Source organism: Prinia subflava, chromosome 8, assembly GCF_021018805.1.
Source record: "Prinia subflava isolate CZ2003 ecotype Zambia chromosome 8, Cam_Psub_1.2, whole genome shotgun sequence".
Classification (NCBI taxonomy): domain Eukaryota; kingdom Metazoa; phylum Chordata; class Aves; order Passeriformes; family Cisticolidae; genus Prinia; species Prinia subflava.
This window is the reverse complement of record NC_086254.1, coordinates 16,677,582-16,701,604: the sequence shown is the minus strand read 5'-3', so window position 1 is coordinate 16,701,604 and position 24,023 is coordinate 16,677,582. Positions and strand designations below refer to the sequence as shown.

The 24,023-nt window shown below is 48.8% G+C and overlaps 1 protein-coding gene across 2 annotated transcripts in view; it reads right to left on the bottom strand.

Annotated features, from left to right (window-relative positions):
• KDM4B (lysine demethylase 4B) overlaps positions 1–24,023 on the bottom strand; it is a 72,101-nt gene that overhangs the window by 23,077 nt on the left and 25,001 nt on the right. The window contains exons 6-11 of one of the 2 annotated variants that reach the window (XM_063403593.1): positions 19,510–19,559; positions 17,095–17,198; positions 14,495–14,632; positions 5,489–5,685; positions 5,013–5,045; positions 1,857–2,026 (exon numbers count right to left, since the gene is read on the bottom strand). In XM_063403593.1, the coding sequence (XP_063259663.1) occupies positions 1,857–2,026; positions 5,013–5,045; positions 5,489–5,685; positions 14,495–14,632; positions 17,095–17,198; positions 19,510–19,559 (692 nt within the window). The remainder of the gene's footprint in view (positions 1–1,856; positions 2,027–5,012; positions 5,046–5,488; positions 5,686–14,494; positions 14,633–17,094; positions 17,199–19,509; positions 19,560–24,023) is intronic. The other variant, XM_063403594.1, reaches the window with a different exon arrangement.

The window sequence follows — 24,023 nt, the reverse complement described above, 5'->3', positions numbered from 1 at the left end:
AGCAGGAGGATTTCTGCTGCTCAGCACGCCCAGGCAAGGGCAAAGCCTCAACACTCTCCCTCCTAACGGCCCAAGACAACCTGCTAAGAATTCTAAATATATTAATAGCAACATAATAAATTATGAATATAAAGCTGAGTCATAAAAACCCAAAGTAAACACTGTAAGGGATCTGGGTCAGAAATCCTGGAAACCTTGAGTTATAAATACTCAGCGTGTCCAAATAACCAACACAAAGCACAAGATCCACTTTGGAACCACGACTACTTTGAAACCTCATTCTTTCTCCTTCTCAAGGTCATGTCTCCTGGTGTAAGAGAAAATGAAGTCAAATTAAAACCAGGGAAATAAAGAAAGGAAGTGCAGAGGGTGAGGGAGCAGAACTGCCAGAGCAGGGCATCCAAACAGCTGCTGATTTCTTCTTCAAGATGAAACCCTAAGACACTGGTGAGAGGCAATGCAGACAGCAGGATGTGGAAAGCCAGAGAAGTCATTGGGATTTAATTGCTGTATTGCAGTAGGAAAGCTGAATATTAGCGAGCAGCCACACCAAGCTGGGGTTTGCTCCAGTGGCACTTCTGCAATGGTGCTGAAAATAAGCTTCTCCCTCCTGAGCCAACAGTTACAGAGCTCTTAAGAAGCAGTGGAAGTGTATGATTTGGAAGCCGTTCAGCTAGAACAGAGTTTTTATTATTCCTTGGCCATTCTAATGATCTCAGATCTGTTCTTGTCACTTATCTCTGTCTCTGAAGAAAAATCAGCATTTTCGGGCCATTTATTACAAGCATCAAGTGTTAAACTTGTACAAGAGCTAAGAGCAGACAATTTAACACACTGCTGATGCTCTCAAGCTCAGGGCAATAGAAATTAAGTATCTGCACTGTGCAACAATGGTTCTCCAACTCCTTATTTCCAGTAAAAAGAGAAAATACACTGTCTATCTGACAGACTCTGAACAAAGCCCTCAATTCTCTTCCCAGAGCTTCCACAGATTTCCTTTAAGATCATTATCAAGGCTCTCTAAACAGTTTGCAGCATCAGTTTCTCCAAATGCTAAACAAATAATGGATGTACACAATGGATGTAAATTAATTCCCTGTAAGTGGTGCTGGTGAAGCCTCAAAGAGGAGTGTCACAGACACAAAAAACACTCAACCACACATTGGGGGGAAAAAGCAGCTTTTTCCCAGCAAGAACTCCAACCTTTTCTACACAGCCAAGAAAGAGGTGCCACAGAAAGAGCCCCCTCACAAAGGGTGGGTTCAGCTGGGGACTGGATGCGCACAAGGAACCCCAAAGGACTGGGAGTTGTCACAGCCTGGTTTTATTTGCACAAAGGTTTTCTATTTCATGCAGAGGAAGCTGAAAAGCTTCCCTGCTCCAGCTAAACTCAAAGAAACCCAAGTGGGACTCGTGCAGCAGCTGTGGATCCCACCCAAACTGAGGCTCCCTGGATTCAGTCTCTGAAAAATGGGAACAAAGGGAGTGGAAGAGGAAAGATGAATTGCACAAGGCAGTGCACAGATCATTCTTCTTCAGAGCAGGACACAAAAATACATTTATTTGTTTCTCTATGAAATAATTTAAAATATTCCTCACATAATATATATTTTTACAATCCTGTAATAGTTTGGGCCTACAAAATTTTCAAGTCCTGCCAAAAAAGCTATTTGGATCGAATCCTTAGAGAGAGGGAAAAATCAATTGCTGCTGTGAATGATGACATATTTCAGTGAGGAGAGATTTAATACTGGAGAAAACTCTGCTGATATTTCAACAGAAATAAACAGCAGCAGACAAGTTATTCACAGAGGTGTTTTAGAGCTCGCCCCAGCTCCTCACTGCTCTGGCCTCACCTTCTCCCTCCATCCCTTTGCTTCTCTCCTCTTCCTCCAGATCCGGCCCCCTTTTCAGCTCCTCTTTTACTTTCACATCTTCCAAGGCAGTTTCAATAGCCATGACATCCCCAAGAGACTTCTGATCCTCTGTTTTGTGTCTTCTGGGTTGACTCCTTTTTCTGTGAGACCTGAAAGTACAAAAGTGTGATTTGACATAAAAGAACAGCCTTCAAAATAGAAAACCATCACTGACTTAAAAAGCTGAATACAAAACAAAAGGACCTTCTTTGGAGAGAAAACACAAGGTAGCTAAAATAGCTACAGGGCAAAAGAGATATCTGAAAGGAACAGATGAACCTTGCATAACACAACATTTAAGAGCCGTTCACAGCAGCCATTAATTGTCTGGGTTTCCTGAAGAGCTTTTCTCTACCATTACTAATGTAAGCTCACAAGCTGCAGTTAAAGTGATTTTAATTGTGTTTTCAATCTATTTTGCTTGTATTTCAAAATACAGATGAAAACTTGTTTAAATCTCTCTTTCATCCTCTGCCTCCATTCCATTATTTCTTTCCATTCTGTCCGTGCCTCCCTTTGGCAAACTGCTGGAAGTCTGCAAAACATCATCTTCCAGCTCTGAGACATTACCCAGCACTGCCAGTTCCCAAAACCACACTGTAATGAATGCTCAGAGCAAAATCAATAGGCAGTCTATGATTTTTCAGCAGTAAATTTGGAAGGTCCAAAGCCTTGAAGAAATCTAACTAAAAAATATGCATATTAATAAGAACAGACAAATACTAACGAGGCAATAGCAATGCTGTTCATTCTTGTTAAAGTCAATGCCACTAAGGCAAAGAGCAAAGAGAAATGGAAATTCAGAAGGCAGGACAAGATCTTTGGGTTGGGAACTGCAGGAAGCCAAGTACCCCCACAGACACTCCCTGCTGCTCAAGAGGGACAGGGAGGGAAAACTGGAAGAACAAGAGCCAGAAACTTGTAAGTCAAGACAAATGCAGTTTAATAGATGAAGGAAAGAACAAAAAAAAAAAAAAAAGAAAGAAGCCCAGAAATTCCACTCACCACCTCCCCAGGCAGAGCAATGCCCAGACAGTCCCCAAAAATGGCACCTCAGAGGCCAAACCCCTCCTTCCCGAGTTTTTATTGCTCCCCATAACATTTTATGGCACAGAATTTCCCCTTGGCCACTCGGGGCCAGCTGGGTCCCCTCCCCACCTCTCCCCACCCCCAGGGCCCCCCTGGGCCAGAGTGGGACCAGATAAAGGCTGGAGCCTTGCAAGCAACAGGCACAGCTCCAGAGCCCTGTGAGCACTGGTGCAGCCCCAAATCCCAGTCACTCCATCCAGCCAGCCCCAGCACAGAGCTTCACACAATCTGTGCAACTGCTCCTCGAATTTCAGGTTTAAATCTAACCAGCTCTCCTTTTCCAAAAGGACTGATTCAGAAGCTTGTGATTTTTACCCCATTTTTATCATGTAGGCACTTCTTCTTTGGTAGAAAGCAGCATTTTCCTTATGGCCTCATCCACCATCGTGTGACAAAGACTGAAACACACTTTACTCATCAGTCCCAAAGTCTAGCAAAGCTAAAAAGCAGCTCCCCATCCTCAGAGCCCAGAAAACTCAGCTCCTAATTAGATTTGGAGCACAACAAAGTTAAGAGTCCTTAATCAGCCCTTACACTGAAAAAGGAGGGAGAAAAAAATTCCACCTGAGAGGAATGATGACTAGAAAAGGAAGCTGGTCCATATGCACAGGGACCTGTAATTGCCAGACTCAGCAGATGGTGGCCCTGCAAGAAGAGCTGGTGCCTTCACACCTGCAGGACAGTCATTAGCAGGAACAGGGCTGAACCCAGCAGGATCAGCCCTGCTCCTCCCCATACCCCAAGAACACACGGTGGGAGGGGAGCGTGGGCTGGGAGGTGAAGATAAAGCTGTAAGACTTTGCCACTGCAGCTGGAATGTTCTGGAGCTGCAGGAGCAGTACAGTCAAGTGTTGCAAGCTGGTTTTAGCAAAGTGTGTTTTATCCCTGTGGTGTGGAAATGCCAGGCAAAAATTACAGCACAGAGCTTTATACTCACAGGAGAGAAAGAAGATGTGTTCTGCAGTGCTCTCACTCAGGGGTTGTGGGGGAGACAGGCAGAAAGCTCAGCATTTAAAGAAAGTGCTTCCACAAGCACGGGCTGAGGGCTGAGCACTTGCAGAAGTCTGTTCTGTGTGTGACAGAATTCACACACCAGGAATGGGCTGCTGGGGACTGGACTAGCACAGCCTCCTGCTGAAGCCATAAAGTAAACCAAGATGGGTTTTTTAAGGTAAGCAAGTCTGACTGACCTTAGAGAAGAAATAACACCTCTCTGCAGAGTTTAAAAGCTCCATTTTTCCAAGAGAGCTGACAAAAAAGCAGCGTTTGTACTCTTTGAAGAACAGACCACAAAGTGACTTAAATTAAGTAGCTACAACTGTGAAGGTTTGGGCAGAGGTGAATCCCATCCCTCCATCCTGCTGAGAAAAGTCAGGCTTGAAGTAAAATGATGTCTTGGAAAGACAAAAACACAGAAAGTACTGCTAAGGAGTATTGAACAGCCTAAAAACTGCTTCAGGATAATGCTGGAATAATCCAGGAAACGCTGAACAGATAAGCAAAAAAAGTACCTGGATCATTTGCAATAGGCTCAGGCTGAGAGAGAGGATTCTCTGCTGGGTAATAGGCTCAGGGAGGGAAAATAATCCTTGGTGCTCATACAGAACCTTACACTGTGCAAACATCAGCCACATCAGGACCCCTGAGCAGCCACAAAAATGCAGCAGCGCTTTGAGCAGTGCCCAGCTCCCCTTCCCCTCACCCAGCCACCCCCTCACACCCCTGCCAGCCCAGGGGAGCCACTCAGGAGGGAAAACCAAGGAGCCGTGGGACAGCTGAGGTTCTCCAGTGCTGGATGAGATCACAGAAATCCAAACCAAGACGGAGCCTGAGGAACCTGGAGGCCCAAAGATTTCCTGGGGCCTTTCACAAAAAAACTCAGAGGAAAAGAGTCCCAGAGTTGCTATTTTAAGAAACTTAAAACTTATTAAGCTTATTTAGGAAACTTATTTTGAGAAACCAGGAAAAAGAATGAAGTGACTGAAGTTGCTGAGGGAGGTCACATACCGGTGTTTGTTGTCCTCTTCCTCATCTCCTATCCTATAAAGCAAGATTCCAACAGAAAAGGTTAGCATGCCAAATTTTCAATTCCAGCATGCTGTAACACACAAAAATCACAGACTTGTAGAAAATTAATACAAAGATCAAAGGAAGCACAGAAAGGCATGCATAAAATCCCCTTTGCAACTGATGGGCTTTTTTTAACTCCTGCTTTCTGATCAGTCAAGCTCTAAATGTTCACTGTAGATCTTTTGGTCTTCCAGGGTAAGAGATGAGATGTGGGGGGCACAAAGTGTCCCCTTGGAAAACAGATGATTTTATAGCACGGGAAGGAAACAGGACCACGAGGGACACATCACCCCAGACAAACAGCACGGGAACTGCACGAGGAGAGCAAAGGAGGAAGAGTGTGGAGCCTCTCCAGTGAAGAACTGCAGCAATTCCAGCCCCTGGCAGGGCCAGGACGGGCACTCTGTCCTTACCTGCGCAGCAGTTTGGCCTTCAGCTCTGCCTTGGTCTCGTTCCAGGCGTCCAGCTCGGGGCTGCTGAGGGCCGTGGGCTTCATGTGGTCCAGGACAGCGCTGTCCTTGCCCTGCTTCCAGAGCTCGTAGCGCTCGGGCTGCAGCACCCGCACAAACACGTCCATGGAGATCTTCACCATGTCCTTGCGGCACGTGCACTGCCAGGGAGCCACGGGGTCACAGGGGACATCCCCACACGGGGACCTCCCCACTGTCCCCACACGGGGACCTCCCCACTGTCCCCACACGGGGACCTCCCCACTGTCCCCACACGGGGACCTCGCCACTGTCCCCACACAGGGACATCCCCACATGGGGACATCCCCACTGTCCCCACACGGGGACCTCCCCACTGTCCCCACACGGGGACATCCCCACTGTCCCCACACAGGGACATCCCCACTGTCCCCACACGGGGACATCCCCACACGGGGACCTCCCCACTGTCCCCACACGGGGACATCCCCACACGGGGACCTCCCCACTGTCCCCACACGGGGCTGGGCACTGCTGCCAACCCCCAGCCCTGCTGCTCCTGCACGCTCCACGGGCAGGGCAATCTCTGCTCCCAAGGGTTTTTGTTCTCCCTCCAAGCCCCCAAGGAGCCGAAGCTTCGTGGGACTGGCACAGCTCGAGCCCGGTGCTGCAGGCGTTAGACACAATTATTGTGTCTGCTGCAGCCCAGGGCACAGCCTGCCCTCGAGTCCCTCCATCAGCCTCTCTCTGGCAGGGTTTTCCAGGCTGCAAAGATATTATTGGTACCACCTCATAACTCAGAAAAGCCTTGCAGGAACCCAAGGCTGACCCAGAGCACAGGGCAGTTAAACCTCCCAATGACACACCCTGACATGGCACAGCAATCCTGCACACGGGGAAGAAATGAAAAACCTGCAGTAACTACAGCCTGCATCCAAACCATCAGGAGGAAGAAAATGTGCTTTATTCACTTCAGCTGGCATCTGCTCATTAAAACTGACCTGGAGTTACAGCCCTGCCACTGCACAGAGAGGCCTCACAGGGGATTTCCTTGGCTGTGTCCCTTTGCTGGGATGAACCAACAGACTGGGAGCAGCAAGGGGATTCTCACCTGGGCACTGAGACCAGTCTCAGAGAGATTCCCTTTATGAACCTCATCAAAGGAAGGCTGGAAAGGGCCCAGGAACCCCCAGGTGCTTCTGGGGGCTGCAGCCACAGCTCTCGTGGGGGTTCTGCTCTAGGGTGCAAAGCTTTGCTGCCATTAAATTGCTTTTCAGCTCCGAGCTGAGGCTCAGGTAATTGGAGTCACTCTGCAGGACTGGTTTGGGTTTTTTCCCCACCCTTCCTCCACACCTTTTCAAAACCATTCTATCCATTCTTTTGGCAGCCTCACCTCTCCTGTTCCATAAGTTAACAGCCTTATTAACTATAAGCACATGGAAAAATACTGTAAGGAAATGCACAATCAGACTTTTTTTCAGCCTAAAACACCAACATTCTTCCTTTCTCATTATTTTATTATCTGCAACTCTAATTTGGAGCCTGTGGTAAAATATGTGACCACACCAGGAGCCCTGTGCCATCAATTCTAGCTCCAAGACTGATAGGGGGAATTTGTGGCTATTGAATGCACAACCATTATCTTATTTGCAATATTTTTTAACATAAAAACACAAATAAGTCTATATAAAAACACAATCAAATAAAATGACTGTCTCCTTGAAGTCATAAAATCAAATGATTTATGGAAAAGTGCAGACTCATTCAACTTCAACCTTCAGCAACAGTTTTGGGAAGATATTTCCCTCAATTCCCAACTATTAACACTGAACTGAACCTCAGCAGTTCCATCACATAGGAAAGGTTAATGGAAAATAAGCCTTTTCCTTAGAAATAGTCACAAAAATGACATATTTTAAATGGCACCTCTGGTTTTCATGGCAAAAACCTTCATATTCAGATCAAAGCAGTTGGTAAAACTCAGCTGAGCCTCCCACTTTGCCTTAATGGAAATTTATCCATCACAATCCCCAACGTGCTCGAAATTGAAGTTCTTTCAGCTTTTAAATGCCAGACTAAAATCTTTGCTCAGAGCTTTTCTACCTGCTTTTCACAACAATGAAGCCTAAAAGCAAATTCCTGGGAAGGAGGGGTGGTTCTGTGGAAAGGCAGCAGAGAACACAGACAACACCCCCAGCTCCCCCTGTGCACCCAGGCCAAGGCAGAGCTTCAGCTTTTGGGAGAAACGAGCCCCAGAGTGATCAATGCTCCTTAGCAGCAGCAAAATTCCCCAGTTCCCAAATTACAGATTTGCTACTGGGATCCAACAGGACAGAAAAACCAGTCTGGGGCTCCAGTTTCCTTTTCCTTCCATTCAGCCACTCCAAGTACATTCTGGAAGATGGATGGCAGCAATTCTGTGAGTGAGGAGTTAAACTTTGAGGAGGGGAAGGAGGAAAAGCCCAAACTGCAGTTTGTGTTTAATGCTTGGTGGTTGGAAGCTTGTGGGAAAGAAGATGAGCCTTGACCCCCCGTTTGCAGAGTAATTACCAGCATCAACAACAAACCAGTTCATTAGGAAACCCACTGGAAACCCTTCCCAGAGCTTCATAAACAAAACAATTAGGAAAGACTTCCACAGACTCCCCCTGTCCCTGGCTGCAGGGCACCATCCTCCCTGCCTGCTCCCAAAATGTTCCTGAGCATCCCTGGGGTGCAGGAGTGGGGCTGGGGGAGGCAGAGCCACCCCACTGCCCCCAGACACAACATCTGTGTGTGACACAAACGCTGTGGGACTGTCCCAGCCTAAGCAAACAAAACAACCCACCCCAAATAACCCACCCCAAATAACCCACCCCAAATAACCCACCCCAAATAACCCATCCCAAATAATCCATCCCAAATAACCCACCCCAAATAACCCATCCCAAATAACCCACCCCAAATAACCCATCCCAAATAACCCACCCCAAATAACCCACCCCAAATAACCCATCCCAAATAACCCACCCCAAATAACCCACCCCAAATAACCCATCCCAAATAACCCATCCCAAATAACCCATCCCAAACAACCCATCCCAAATAACCCATCCCAAATAATCCATCCCATCCCCTGGTGGCAACGACCCATCCCTGGGACCCAACCCCACCCAGCAGCACCCCAGCACTGGAACCTGCAATTCCCAGCAAATTCCAGCAATTCCCAGCAAATTCCAGCAATTCCCTGCAATTCCCTGCAATTCCCTGCAATTCCCTGCAATTCCCAGCAAATTCCAGCAATTCCCTGCAAATCCAGGCACTGACTCTGCCCACACAACTCCAGGTGTTCTTCCTTCATTAACAAAATTTGTGCCAAGAAGCTCCCAGAGCTTCAGGAGAGGAGCTTGGAAAGGGACTGATAAAACAAAGCTTCCAAAAAATAACCATCCCCTCTCCACCTCCCCACAAAAAGAGCTGCAAAAGTTCCTTTTTCCTGCACAGAATCAAGAGCAGGGCATTAGGGGTGTTTACAAATAATACAAGAAAATAAGTATGAAGAAAGGTGGAAGGATTTGTACAAGAGCACCTTTGAATCTGTCTGACGAAAATAAACCATGGAAATGTTATTCCATAATAGATTTCTTTAATGTATTCTAAGCTTAAAAGGTCTAATTAGAGTAAAAGAGCAATTTTGAATGTCTGACAAAAATAAACTATGGAAATGCTATTTCATAATAGATTTTTTTATGTGTTCTAAGCTTAAAAGGTCTAATTAGAGTCAGTTGAGGCATAGACACAAAGTAATGCAAAAATACAATTCTGATTTGCCTTATTTTGGGGACCAATTTTGCAGTATTACCAAACAGGTTTCTGCAAAAACCTGACAAGTTTTATTTTCTTGGGAATTCAGACATATTGAAGGGAAAAAAATCTACAAAAATGTGACTAGGAAGAAGAAAACTTCCATTTTAGCTGGAAAATGATATGCTAGACAACATTAAATCCCAGACATTGCAAGTGTAAATTCGAGATTATTTCTATATTATACCTGTAGTACAGAACAAAGGAGTGAGCAGAGGGTTCAGAAGCAGCAAACCCTGAAAGGATCCCAGGCTGGGATCCACAGGTCCCCTCTCTTGGCAGAGCAGGAAAATCCAGCGGAGTTTTCCTTGTGCCCCTCCCCAGAGGAGAGAGCAGCAGGGCTGGGTCTGACGGGGGCGCTGCCTGCACAGGGGCAGAGCTGCTTGTTCAGAACCCCAAATGCAGAATTTGGGCAGCAAATCCTGACCCCGATTTATCTGAGAGAGAGAACCCCAGCACTCCTCTGCAGTAAACAGGAGAGAAAGGAAGGTTTGAAAGTGGCAGCCAGCAGGAACCCAGACCTTCTGCAGGAGTGGCTGCACTTAATTGAAAGCAAAGTGCAGCAATTGTTCCCCTCCCATCCACTTATTTTCAGTCCAGTTTGGCAAAGAAATAGAAAAGCTGAGCTGGGATTTGAATTTCTGCTAAAACTCTACACTCTGAAAGGGTCTCTGAATAGCAGGAGGCTCCCAGGCCACCTCCACTACAGGGAGGGCACTTTCCTGAAAGCCCTGCTTTGAAAGGGTTCTTTGGGCAAAGACACAGCTGGAGGAATCCTCTGGTGGTGGCATCCAAGGGTTTTCAGAAACAAAAAACCAGGAATGCAGGGAGGAACTGCAGGCTCGTGGTGCAAAATAAAAAGAAACATTAAAAAAAGGTGGTAAGGAATGAAAATTGTAATTTCCTGCCTTTCACTCAGCAGCTTTTTTCAACAACCAAACAGAAAAAAAATATTACAAATGGAAGACAAACGACTGAGGAACTCCAACTATGGAAAACAAAGGGAAATATTTCTCCCTAATTTCCAAGTTCTGCCTATGCAGGCAAACATTAACTGTAGTACAGAGAAATAAACCCATCCCTCTTCAGCTGTACCCCTGAACCAGGAATGCTGAAGTCCAAAGCAAATATTTGGATTACAGCTGACTCTGAAACACTGCCAGGATCTCCCAGGCTGTGGAATCCCCTGGGACCTCCTCCCTCCTGGGGCTGTGCTGGGCACTGGGACAGGGACCCCAGACAGGGCTGCAGCTCCCAGGGCATCCCTGCCACAGCCTGCAGAGGTGCTGGAATGCTGGAATGAATCCTGCCAGGCCCTGGGAGGAGCTGGCAGCACACAGGATTAGCCCTGGCAGCCCAGGAGGAGCTGGAGCCTCTCCCATGCCCAGACCAGGATCAGGAGGAGGGAAGCTGAGGCTGCCCTCAGAGTCACCTTGGCTGGGAGGGAGCTGAGCACGAGGCTCCTCCAGCACAGATGGAGACGTTGACACCTGCAATAAACTCCAGCACAGGTAAAAGCTGCTGCTCCCTGCACTGTGTCCAGCTGGGGGGAGACACCACCCCGGAGAGGGGCAGCAGCACAGAATTGTCCCCATGGAGGGGGGACCAGACCCTTCTCTGGACCTGGCACTCGCTGAGAGCACTGAACCAGTCCTGAAGAGTTCTGCACTCCCAAAAGACAACGTGAAATGTGTCACAAACCACCCTCAGCACCGGGGCTGCAGGAGCAATTAATGGGAGGATCAGAAATTCAGACCCAAGGGGGAAAAGCGCCTGCTCTAACTAAAAACCCAAGGAGGGAAAGACCCCAAAGCCTCACACCACATTCTCAAAAAGCTTTGAACCAAACAGGACAGCTCAGATTACTCACTTGGTATTCACCAAACCAATTTCCACTGGAATTTTTAGGATCTGTCCATCCTGGTTACTAATTTACAGGTACAAGTGGATTTGCCCACTGTTAGTTTCCCACACTACTCTGCAGTCATTGCTATTTTTTTGCTAATCCCGACACTTGTTCTACAATTAGAGCAGGAGCAGTGTCTCAGAAGCTGATCTTTACACTCCAGGCTGGTTATTCTGTATTTTTTACAGCCCAGGCAGGTTCTCTGTGAGATGCAGAACATTGCACCCATCTGGCAGGCAATGAGCACAGCTCTGCTCTCTGAGGTGAGCATCGCCTTCCCCTCCCGTGCACCAGTGACACACACAGCCCCCAGCAGAGCAGAGCCCAAATCTCCTCCCCGGGATGATGTCAGGACATCGTTACAGCTGCTAATTGTGAGCCTTGCCTTGTCCCCATCCCCTGAGGGCTGGCAGGACATGAGAGCCGTGCTGGCAGCCCAGGGAGGAGGAATCACCCCAGGCAGCTGCAGGAGGAGCCTGCAGAGCTGTGCCCAGCTCAGACTTCCCAACAACTTTTATAAATGAGTGTACGGAAAGAAAAAACCCCAAACCTGCCTGCATGTGAGCAAGGATAATCCAATTGTGCCTGGGAGCATATACATCAATAAAGCCATTTTTTAAATATAGGAAAGCTGCAGTAGTTAACTAAAAATTACATATTCAGGAATCATGGAATGGTTGGGAAGGACCTTAAATCTCATCTCACCCCTCCCCTGCCATGGCAGGGACACCTTCCACTGTCCCAGGCTGCTCCAAGCCCTGTCCAGCCTGGCCTTGGGCACTGCCAGGGATCCAGGGGCAGCCCCAGCTGCTCTGGGCACCTGTGCCAGGGCCTTTCCACCCTGCCAGGCAGGAATTTCCTCCTGGTGTCTCTCCAGGAATTCTCTCCCCACAGAGGCACAGGCAGCTCCAGTGCACACCCTCAGCTGATCATTCCCTCTTAACCTCAAAGGAGGTTTAAACAAAGCTTTGCCCTCACAGTGAAACAAACTCCCCCCTCAGCTGGGACCCCCAGTCAGGCACCCCGGGGTTAATTAACACGTGGTTCAGAGAATTATTAACCAGGAAGAACAGACAAGTGCCACGGAGTGCAGTGGGAATAAATTGGGCATCTCCTTCCCCATTTCCACGTTGTGTCCCCAGATCTGCTCCGAGCCCTGCTGCTGCTTGTTCAGTAATTTCACGCTACGCTGCCTAACAATGTAAGCATGGAGGCTCCATCTAAAACTGCACTTCCCAAATGTCACTTGTTTGTGAACACATGGCTGAACCCAAAATTGCTTTTAATATTCGAGTGGTGCCTGCTGGCTCTGTTGTAGTTAAGGGTCTGTCTGAATTTCCATGATAAACCCCATTTTCTGGGGTGTAGCACCATGACCACTCACCACACATAAACCTGCTTTACAAGGTCACAGCAGACAAACACCATTTCTTACACTTTTAAACCAAGGCTGCTTGGCTGTTTTTGAGTTTCAGACACCTGACACTGATTTGAGGCCTCTTGCAGTTTAAGGGTTTTCTTACCATCCCTTTAACTCCAGAACAAATCCAAATGTCTGGCCCACCCCTGGCAGTGTCCAAGGCCAGGCTGGACAGGGCTTGGAGCAACCTGGGATAGTGGAAGGTGCCCCTGCCCATGGCAGAACTTCCCAGGTTCTACTGAATGAGCTTTGCTGTCAGTTTTTCTGCAGAGTTCAAACCAGGAGAGCACAAAAGTACACCAGGAGTCTGCCCTAATGAGAAATAACCACACAAACATAACTCTCCAAACTTAACTGAGTGCTCAGATTAGAGGAATTCAGGTATTTTCAGTGTTATTACCAGAGTGTTATTAAAGCTTAAAAGTATTTCCAGCCTATTCCTTCCCCTCCAGTGTGCACCTAATGAGTTGTGTTGGGTTACATCAGTCACCTCACTCACTGTGAAACGCAGCCTGGACGCACCAGAAAACTGATTCCAATTTAGCAATCCCAAAACAACCTGTTCACAAAGTGACTGTAACACTGGAGGAAGTCACTGCTGCACCCTCAGAGTAAAACAAATCATCAAGAGGCAAAGCCAGCACCGTGGGACAGCGAGGGCACATCCCAAAGCATTTTCCACTCTGTCCTGAGCAGTAAGGACAAGAAGCAGCCCCAGTGGCACTGCCCTGTGTCCCCAGCTGGTGGCACTGCCCTGTGTCCCCAGCTGGTGGCACTGCCCCGTGTCCCCAGCTGGTGGCTCTGCCCTGTGGTGTCCCCAGCTGGTGGCACTGCCCTGTGGTGTCCCGAGCTGGTGGCTCTGCCCTGTGGTGTCCCCAGCTGGTGGCACTGCCCCGTGTCCCCAGCTGGTGGCACTGCCCTATGGTGTCCCCAGCTGGTGGCTGTGCCCTGTGGTGTCCCCAGCTGGTGGCTGTGCCCTGTGGTGTCCCCAGCTGGTGGCTGTGCCCTGTGGTGTCCCCAGCTGGTGGCACTGCCCTGTGGTGTCCCCAGCTGGTGGCTCTGCCCTGTGGTGTCCCCAGCTGGTGGCACTGCCCTGTGTCCCTGAGCTGGTGGCACTGCCCTGTGGTGTCCCCAGCTGGTGGCTGTGCCCTGTGGTGTCCCCAGCTGGTGGCACTGCCCTGTGTCCCCAGCTGGTGGCACTGCCCCGTGTCCCCAGCTGGTGGCTCTGCCCTGTGGTGTCCCCAGCTGGTGGCACTGCCCTGTGGTGTCCCGAGCTGGTGGCTCTGCCCTGTGGTGTCCCCAGCTGGTGGCACTGCCCCGTGTCCCCAGCTGGTGGCACTGCCCTATGGTGTCCCCAGCTGGTGGCTGTGCCCTGTGGTGTCCCCAGCTGGTGGCTGTGCCCTGTGGTGTCCCCAGCTGGTGGCTGTGCCCTGTGGTGTCCCCAGCTGGTGGCACTGCCCTGTGGTGTCCCCAGCTGGTGGCTCTGCCCTGTGGTGTCCCCAGCTGGTGGCACTGCCCTGTGTCCCTGAGCTGGTGGCACTGCCCTGTGGTGTCCCCAGCTGGTGGCTGTGCCCTGTGGTGTCCCCAGCTGGTGGCACTGCCCTGTGGTGTCCCCAGCTGGTGGCTCTGCCCTGTGGTGTCCCCAGCTGGTGGCACTGCCCTGTGTCCCTGAGCTGGTGGCACTGCCCTGTGGTGTCCCCAGCTGGTGGCTCTGCCCTGTGGTGTCCCCAGCTGGTGGCTGTGCCCTGTGCTGTCCCCAGCTGGTGGCTGTGCCCTGTGGTGTCCCCAGCTGGTGGCACTGTCCCCGCCCAGGTGAGCCCACCTGTGTTGCCATTTTCCCGTAGTCGATCCAGCGCAGGGTGGCGAAGTTGGTGGACTCGGCGCAGTTGAAGCCGTGGTTGAAGCCGGCGTGGTAACCGTAAGGAAATGTGATCATGAACTCCCCGGCCTCCTGGGTGATCTGGGAAACAAAGGCAGAGGAGGAGACACCCCACAGGTCACTTGATGCAGCAGCTGGAGAATCAGAGCCGTTACAAACCCCCACGGATTGAATCCCTTCCCACTGCAGGGCAGTCACTGCCAGCCCTTGGCTGAGCCTGGAGCTCCTGGTGAACTGCAGGAGCACTCAGGCATTCCTCTTAGGGGGAAAACTCACAGCAGTGGACGGAGGGGCCACACGGTCTGAACTATCTACACCTGCAGGCTCCAGTGACAAAAGGGTCTCGGGCTCCAACATTCCAAAAGATAAAAAAATCTTTGACGTGACTGCTTTGGCTCATGGCAGTTCCAAACCTTCATTCCCACCCCCATGGGGTGCCAGAGCAGCCAGGAGCCCTGGATTTCCCTCCTAACCCTCCCTCTGCACAGCAGGGGCCTTCCCCACCCACATTTATCAGCCTCACTCACCCCTGTTCACCCCAAATCAAACACCCTAAAAATTACAGCCCATCTTTGGCTGCTTTGGGAATTGTCCAGAGCAGCTGGGGCTGCCCCTGCATCCCTGGCAGTGCCCAGGGCCAGGGCCTGGAGCACCCTGGGACAGTGGGAGGTGTCCCTGCCATGGCAGGGGTGGCACTGGATGAGCTTTAAGGTCCCTTCCAACACAAACCATTCTGTGACTCGACTTCAATAAAATTAAAACAACAATAAGCATGACAGACATTATTAATAAGGGTTGAATTCTACAGATCACAGCTGGAACCAGAGGCAAATCAATCTTGGTGCTTCTAAAGAAACCCTCTTTTTATACCTTGTGCAGAAAAACCATTGGGAAAAGAAGAAATTTAATTGTTAAGGGCATGGCCTGAAGCACAGGAGCAGCTCCAGCCCAGCTGCCCCTCTTGCAGCAGCCCCTTCCCCCCACGGGGCACAGAAAGGGGCAAAGCTTGACCTTCCCTGTCCTTCCAGCCCAGCAGTGCTGACAGAGCTCTCCCAGCTGTCACAGGCCAAGAATCCTGTTTGGATTCCTTCCCACAGCCACAGCTCACACCCCAGCAGCTCCGAGCCCCGGGACTCCAGGGGACTGCACTCCCAAACACAGGGATGGGGAAAATGCAAAATGTGAACAGAGAGAAGTTCAAACAGCTCCCCCTCAGCTGGGCCAACATCTGAACCCACTGATGTCATTATCATTAGGAGAATAATTTAAAGAAGAGGGAATGAAAGCTGCTGTGATACCCAGCCCCTCCACAGAGCCCAGCAGTGCCCCTCTGCTGCTCAGAGGATGAACAGATTCTGTTCCTGACAGGGAATGCACATCCCGGTGTCTCCATTTCATGCCCACATCATCCATGGCACTGCTGTCAACATTATCCCACAATAAATTAGAGAACACTCCAGATGATGGATAGGCCATGCAGAAAAGTAATAACTATTGAAGGAAAGCCAGCACAAACTGCCACTCATGAAGAAAGCCCCAAATTTACTGACTTCTGCAAGCTCTTGAGGAATAAATGGAGAAATCAATAGGAGATTACAGAAATACACATTTTTAATTATTAAAAAGCCCTGGTATTGATCTGTTTCTTTTTTTCCAGAACAGCATTATAGAGATTTATAAATGCTGCCTATTTCAACTTCATTGAAATCTGCCAAGAATTCGGATGAAGGGATCCTATCTCCATTCCTCAGGAAAAATGGCACTTGTTCCCTGCCCTGAATAAGTGACCCTCCTCCAACAGCCACAGGACAGGGCTTGGAGCAGCCTGGGACAGTGGAAGGACCCTGCCCATGGCAGGGCTGGGACTGTTTGGGATTTAAGGTCCCTTCCCAGTCCATGGTTCCATGAAACCCCTGTGGAGCAGGTTCTGACACTTCCCACATCCCCAGCTCTGGCTCCGTGTGCTGGGAACACCCAGCAGCAGCAGTTTGAGTGATTCTGCACAGACACAAATCCCTGTAACCACACTGGGCTGAGGAGATTTACTTCTTGCCACAAGACTTTAAGAATAAGCACATTAAAACGATCATAGCAAACAAACACGACCCCTCCTTTCAGATCAGGGCTTAGAGCTGCAGGGATCCTTCCAGGCTCAGAGCAGCACGGACACTCACACAACAGGGAACCAGCTCCACCTTGGGATACTGGATCCACGAGAAGATAAAAAGTGTTCCTGAATCACTGGGGGGGTTTGCTGCCCCTCGATGAGCCAGAACACCCTAATCAGCTGCTCCTCTCTACCTGAGGGGCTCCCAGGCTGCCAGAGTTGGTTCAGTGACAGCTTTTCCTCCCTGCAGGGTCTCAGCCAAACCCCAAACTCCTCCTGCAGGTCTGGACCCGGCTGCACTCAGCACAGCAGGGCCTGGGAGTGAAGCCAAGGTGGGGCTGAGCTGAGGGAGGCACCCCCTGCACCCACCCTGTGGAAGGGAATCCCAAATTTCTTCAGGATGGAGGGGAAATGAGGGTCAGGGCCCTGCACCTACCCTGTCGAAGGGAATCCCGTATTTCTTCAGGATGGAGGGGGAAATGAGGGTCATCTTGTGCCGGAGGAAAGCATCACATCCCTGAGAGCTTCCTGGGAAAAATCCTGTGGAGACATTCAAAGAGGAGCATCACTGCAGGGCTGCTCTTGGGAAAACAAAATCTGTTACACTCCAGACCAACCCGCCCCACATTTCACTGCCTAAAGGGGAAAATGTTAATATTCAGTGAAAAGGAAGGGAAGATCTCCATCCCGGGCAGTGGCACGAGGGACAGGTCACAGTGGTCACCAACGAGGCAGAAGCAGCAGGACCTGAGCACCATCAAGGGTTAACTCCTGCCCCAGGTCCACGCTGAGTTATTAAAACAAATCACAAATATTGAAGAAAACTAAACCTGTGGTAAACACTGACCAGACCCCTCAAGGGCAGCCCAGCCAACGATCCTGATTTTCCTCAGGATCATGTCCTTCCCTCCAAGTGGCTGATTCCATAACAAACTGGGTGTTTATAGGGACTCAAACCCAGTTTAGGAAAACAAATAACCCAGGCTCTGGAACCAAAACTAATTGATGAGGCATAATGGAAGGGTTTTCAGAAAGTCAAAAGGATTACTGGATTCCAGGTTTTCTTATATTTTTTGTACTAAAAGCATTTCTATTAAAATTATGACTGTCTGCTACCCAGTCTGTCGTCCCTCTCTGCAGTTCCTCTTTTTAATGCACAGTTTAAGTGGCTCTCATTAAAGCCACTAATAAAGAAGCACATTTTAAGTGATTAGCACCAATAACATGGTAACACATTAACATTCTCTCCATGGGCTCCATGGCTCTCCCAGTGAGCCCATTTACAGCTCAGCTATTCATTTTCCATATTAATTGCACACTCATTTCTCCATAGTAAACTTCTCCCCACTGATGCTCAGGACAGGGGAATGGCCAGGCAGCAATTCTGGCTCTTTGCAGAGTTAAATCATCACCCACACAGCTTCCAGAGACAGGAAACTGAAAAAAAGATCATTGATAATTTGCTCCTGGTTTTACAGCACAAACCATCTCCGTGCCTCAAAATTGATCATCTGTAAAAATTAGTTACAAACAGCAAGAAACTTATTATTGCTGCTGTCAGACTTGGAGTGGTATTTCAGAGTCTGCAGAACACAAGTGATCTGACTGAGTGACTTCTTATAAAAATTACTTTTTTCATCTATTAAGACCTGGCAAATGACTGAGCTGTAGCTTTGAAATGCAACATTTCTGAGCAGCCATTCCCAGTGTTATTTGTATTTAGGGATCATGGAGCTCAGTGCCAGGAAACCACAGCACCAAGCCCCAGGACACCCATCCCAGCTATTCTGCATTTACCCCCACAATCAGTTGCTCCCCTTGACACCCTGGAGTCTGCTCAGCAGGAAAAGGCAGGAATTTGCCTGTTTGCTGGGAAATCAGCATTTGAACTTTTCTTTTGCATCAGAGTCTTCCAGATCTCCCTGCCTGCTCCCACCTTCACCACCAGATTTAAACCACTCCAGATGCCTTGCTGGAGATGAACCACAGAGATTTGGAGTTCATTATTCCGGGCCAGCAGCTTTTTTTAGCTGGGCAGCTCCTTGAACATTTGCAAGTGAACAAAAATAGAAACAACACCAACAAATTAAAACACATCCACTTCTGCAGCCAGACATCTTCCCTGAAGCTTGAGAGGTGGGAGTTTGCCACAGCTCAGAGTAACTCTGCCTTCCCCCACCTCCATTTTCCTTTTCTTTTCCCTTCTTTCATTGTTTGGGGTTCGTTTGTTTGTTTGTTTTTAATATGAACTTTAAGCCACCGAAAAATAAAGGAGGATGAGGCTAAAATAAAAGGAAAACCACCAAATACAGAATGTATTTATAGGGTGAAGGAGCAATGGATACAAACTGGAAGATGACAATTATCAGCCAGAAAATGTCAGTTTGAGGGCGGTGAGACCCTGGGACAGGCTGTGGCTGCCCCATCCCTGGGACTGTTCCTGGCCCAGTGGAAGGTGGCCCTGCCCATGGCAGGGTGCAATAAAAGGATTTTTAGGGTCCTTTCCAGCCCAAACCATGGGGCATTAAACCCATTCCCCAGGCATGGGAGGGTTTGGCCCCAATGCCTCAAAATTCAAGGGTTTTCCAAGGAATTTTAGTTCAGGTGCCAGGAGAGGGAGGCTTGGAGGGAAGAGCTGGAAGAAGAATTCCCTGGGCAGTTCTCTGGCTCTGCAGCTGCTCCAGCAACCCTGCAGGACCCCCACAGCCCTGCAGGACCCCCACAGCCCTGCAGGACCCCCCAGCAGAACCTCCACAGCCCTGCAGAGCTCCCACAGCCCCAGGTGAGGGCAGCCCCAGGTGAGGGCAGCCCCAGCCCAGCCCAGCCCAGCCCAGCCCGGGGCAGAGCTCACCTTTGGCCAGGCGCTCCAGCCTCTTGCCGTGCTCCGGGGGAATGGCGTACCTGGGGGAGGAACAGACACAGCCTCAGCTCAGCCCTCGTGGAAACAGGGCAAGGAAAGGGCCAGGAACGAGGGGAGCAACAGCCCTCAGCACAGCACACCACGGCTGGCAATAAACCAAAATTCTGCGTGTCTGGAAGGCATCACTAACACACAATCATGGAAAAAAACAGCATTTAATAGAAGTCCTTAGGCATGTCACATGAAGTGTCATTTTCCTGCCACGTTCTCAAACAGCATCACAAGATTTCACAAGGTAGAAGGAAAATGGAGAAGACAAAGCGAAGATAGAGCACTGGAAAGCCCAGAATAACTGAGTGCAGGGAACAGCAGGTGTGTCCTCCATGGGGAAAATACCTGCAAAATAAAACTGTGCTAAATATTAATAAGCAAGGAATGGATGGGCTGAAAGGTGTGAAGGAGGGTCTGTGTGCTTTGGAAAAGAACAAACCTTCTTCTGTGCAACTAGCTTTCATTTTATTCAAAAAAGTAAATATTCCTCAGCACAGCTCAAGCAGTCATGGCTCGATCCTGATGTCCCTGCTGGATTTTACTGTCTGATGAAAAATAAAGGAATTAAAGTATTCAATAATTTTCTTGATGAGGTGGCCCTGAAATGTAGGGCCTGCTGATGAAAACATCATTACAGGGTGTAGGGAACAACCTCTACACCTCCTAAAGAGAGCTTTCTTAGAGTAGGGGTCAATAAAGTACAAAAGAATTTGATTGGAATTTTTTCTTTTGAGTGCAAATTATTGAACATAACTCTGGAAAAACAATCAGCTGTCCCACAGGTCTCAGACACAGGGCTGGGTGTGCCCAGCACGTACAAACATCAGGGAAGTTTCAGATGCTTTTTCTTCCCCAAAGCTGTTAGTTCTCTTAGTGCTTTGAAGTTCACAATACTCTCAGGAGCAAAGCCCAGGTGACAAAGATTTATGTGTGCAGGTTACAAGAAGGGAACTGAACACCAGGATACATTTAAACGTGTTTAACATGATGACACACAATAATATTGCCAATGGAAATTTGTAAATCATTGGTTACACTCTGCAGCAAATTAAATATGGCTCTCCCTGCTTTTTGTGACAGAGAATTCTGAGAATTTACATTTCTGGGAATGGCATTTATTGCCAGCTATAACTTCTCTTCAAAGTGAATAATAAAAAATGCATTATTTTTGTTCTTTCCAATAAAGATGTCAAACCCATCCTGTCTCCTTACCCCACACTGGGATCAGGACACTGCAGGAGGGGACAAAGCAGTGCCCAGCCCTGGCCCTGCAGGGCTCAGGATGCTCCTGAACTGGGGATCCCAGGAACACAAACTGTGAACTGAACTGGGGATCCCAGGAACACAAACTGAACTGAACTGGGGATCCCAGGAACACAAACTGCTCTGAACTGGGGATCCCAGGAACACAAACTGAACTGAACTGGGGATCCCAGGAACACAAACTGTGAACTGAACTGGGGATCCCAGGAACACAAACTGCTCTGAACTGGGGATCCCAGGAACACAAACTGAACTGAACTGGGGATCCCAGGAACACAAACTGTGAACTGATCTGGGGATCCCAGGAACACAAACTGCTCTGAACTGGGGATCCCAGGAACACAAACTGTGAACTGAACTGGGGATCCCAGGAACACAAACTGAACTGAACTGGGGATCCCAGGAACACAAACTGCTCTGAACTGGGGATCCCAGGAACACAAACTGCTCTGAACTGGGGATCCCAGGAACACAAACTGTGAACTGAACTGGGGATCCCAGGAACACAAACTGTGAACTGAACTGGGGATCCCAGGAACACAAACTGTGCTCTGATCTGGGGGATCCCAGGAACACAAACTGTGAACTGAACTGGGGATCCCAGGAACACAAACTGTGCTCTGATCTGGGGGATCCCAGCCACACAAACTCTGTGCACTGATTTGGGGATCCCACACAAACTCTGCTCTGATTTGGGGATCCCACACAAACTCTGCACTGATTTGGGGATCCCAGCCACACAAACTCTGCATTTCCAGGTGTAAACCCGACAGGGGGAGGCAGGGGAGGCTCAGCAGGGCAGGATGTGAAGCCCTCCCGTGTGCCTGGCAGGGGGTGCCAGCACACAAATCACACACTGGGTTTAGGCACTAAGCTGATTTCAACCGATGGCTTCAAAAAACTTAAGGCAAAACACTATGTAGCACCTAATCTTGTAAAATAATAAATGCAGCAGTGGACTCCCAACATCCCCTGACCAAAGTCTGACAGTGCCTTAAATTGCATAATTATCAAACAATTCAATTTCATTTGTCTGGGACAAAGCTAGTGGCTTTTATTTTACAAAGACCATTCATCACTTACATAAATGTGATAAAACTAATCCCGATCCAAAGCTCCTTTGTGGGATTAATGTCCCTTAAAACAGGGAAATGAGACATTCCATTCCTTCTGGGAAAAATTCTGAAGGATTGGGAAAGAACTAATTTATGGCTACAAGGCTGCTGATGATTAATGTAATATCCCCAGTCTACAATGCAACCTTCACTTAATTAGTGCCTGTAATTGGGAGTTGTAAAGATAAGATTAATTGAATCTTGAGGATGTTAAAAGTTTAATACATCGGAACATGGTTATTGTGTTATCTGAAACTGCAGCCTGCAAAAAGCCAAGCGAGGCTTCAGAGAACAGCCCATGGAGAGACAAAGAAAAAAGACTTGCTTGGACAGAAACCAGTCAGAGAGGAGGAATTTCCAGCTTATAAAAAAGGACTATATGTAATAATATACAAATCAAAATACCCCAGCACAGCATGGTAATAGCTGACTCCAATTTTAGAAATTAACTTTTTTCTTTGGGCCAGTCTTTAGGAAGCAGAGCCTACACATCCCTCTGCATTTATTCTTAGGAATTCAAAATATTAACTGCAGAAGAGAATTAAAAGTAGGTCATTTTCTGCTTTAAGTTATGCTCACAAATCTGACTGATTTACATAAAGATAGGCAATAAAGAGAATTTGGGCTGCTATTTAAAACCAGGAAGAGAAACAGAAGGCTCCTGCATGTACGGCAGGGATTGAGCTCCCTTACACACAAAATGATCGATTAGGAGGCAGAACAACAATGGAAATATTAAAAATTGCTGCAGTGCAAGGGGTGCAGTGAGCACCAGGAGGGGCTGGCTCTGTGTGCCCGGGTGGCACCGAGCCCTGGGCCCTGTGACGGGTGGGTGCTGCTGTCCCCCAGCGTTTGTCACTGTCCCCCAGAGTTTGTCACTGTCCCCACAGTTTGTCACTGTCCCCACAGTTTGTCACTGTCCTCACAGTTTGTCACTGTCCCCCACAGTTTGTCACTGTCCTCACAGTTTGTCACTGTCCCCACAGTTTGTCACTGTGCCCCACAGTTTATTACTGTGCCCCACAGTTTGTCACTGTCCCCCACAGTTTGTCACTGTCCCCCAGAGTTTGTCACTGTCCCCACAGTTTGTCACTGTCCCCACAGTTTGTCACTGTCCCGCAGAGTTTGTCACTGTCCCCACAGTTTGTCACTGTCCCCACAGTTTGTCACTGTCCCCACACCTGGGCTCAGCTCAGCAAAACCTTCACCCACAGGACCCAGGGGTGTGGGCACAGTAAAAAACACAAAATTCAGTTCCCCTTTCCTGCAGGCCTGACCAGCCCCAGTGCTGGACACCGGCCTGGATCCCCCCTCTGGCTCAGCCCGGCCCCAGGAAAAAGGAAATTTATGGCCACAGAGCCAAACCAGCAGCTGGGGGAAGAGAAATCAAACTTCCAAGGCAAAGCACCCTCTGTGGGCCAGCCTTGCACAGGGTGACCAAGACAAAGGGCCAGGCTTCACCCAAAACCCTGGCACTCAGCAGTTTGGGGATTACAGCAGGAAAAATGAGCTGCTGCTCTGTCAGGGAGAGCGAGATTTACACAATGGAGAAAGAAAAACCAGCTCAAGATAAAAAAAAGTTATAGTTCTATGACTCAAATGTCATCTTACCCCCGAGTCAACAACCTGAAAGTAATATACTGAGCCTTTTAAATTACCTTTTTCTACTTTCCACCAAAACAACAGAAAATCCCTGAAGTGGATCGAGTACCACTTGTACACATCTAGAACTTGCTGTTCTGTAGGAAAGACTCTCAGCTTCCAAACTTATTTCATGAAACCTAATTCCAGCATTTCTGATCTCTACTTCATGTCATTTTCTGAGTCCTTGAGCCAGGATCACAGGTCCAAAAGGTTCTGCCCCAGAGCTGTAAATGTGTTAGAAAATGATCTTCCTGGAGTGGTGGCTTGCTTTTGTTAATGTGCAATAATGGAACCCCAAAATGGTTTGGGTTGGGAGAGATCTTAAATATCCATTTCCAGCCCTGCCAGGGCAGGGACACCTCCCACTGTCCCAGGCTGCTCCAGCCTGGCCTTGGGCACTGCCAGGGGACAGGGACAGCCCCAGCTGCTCTG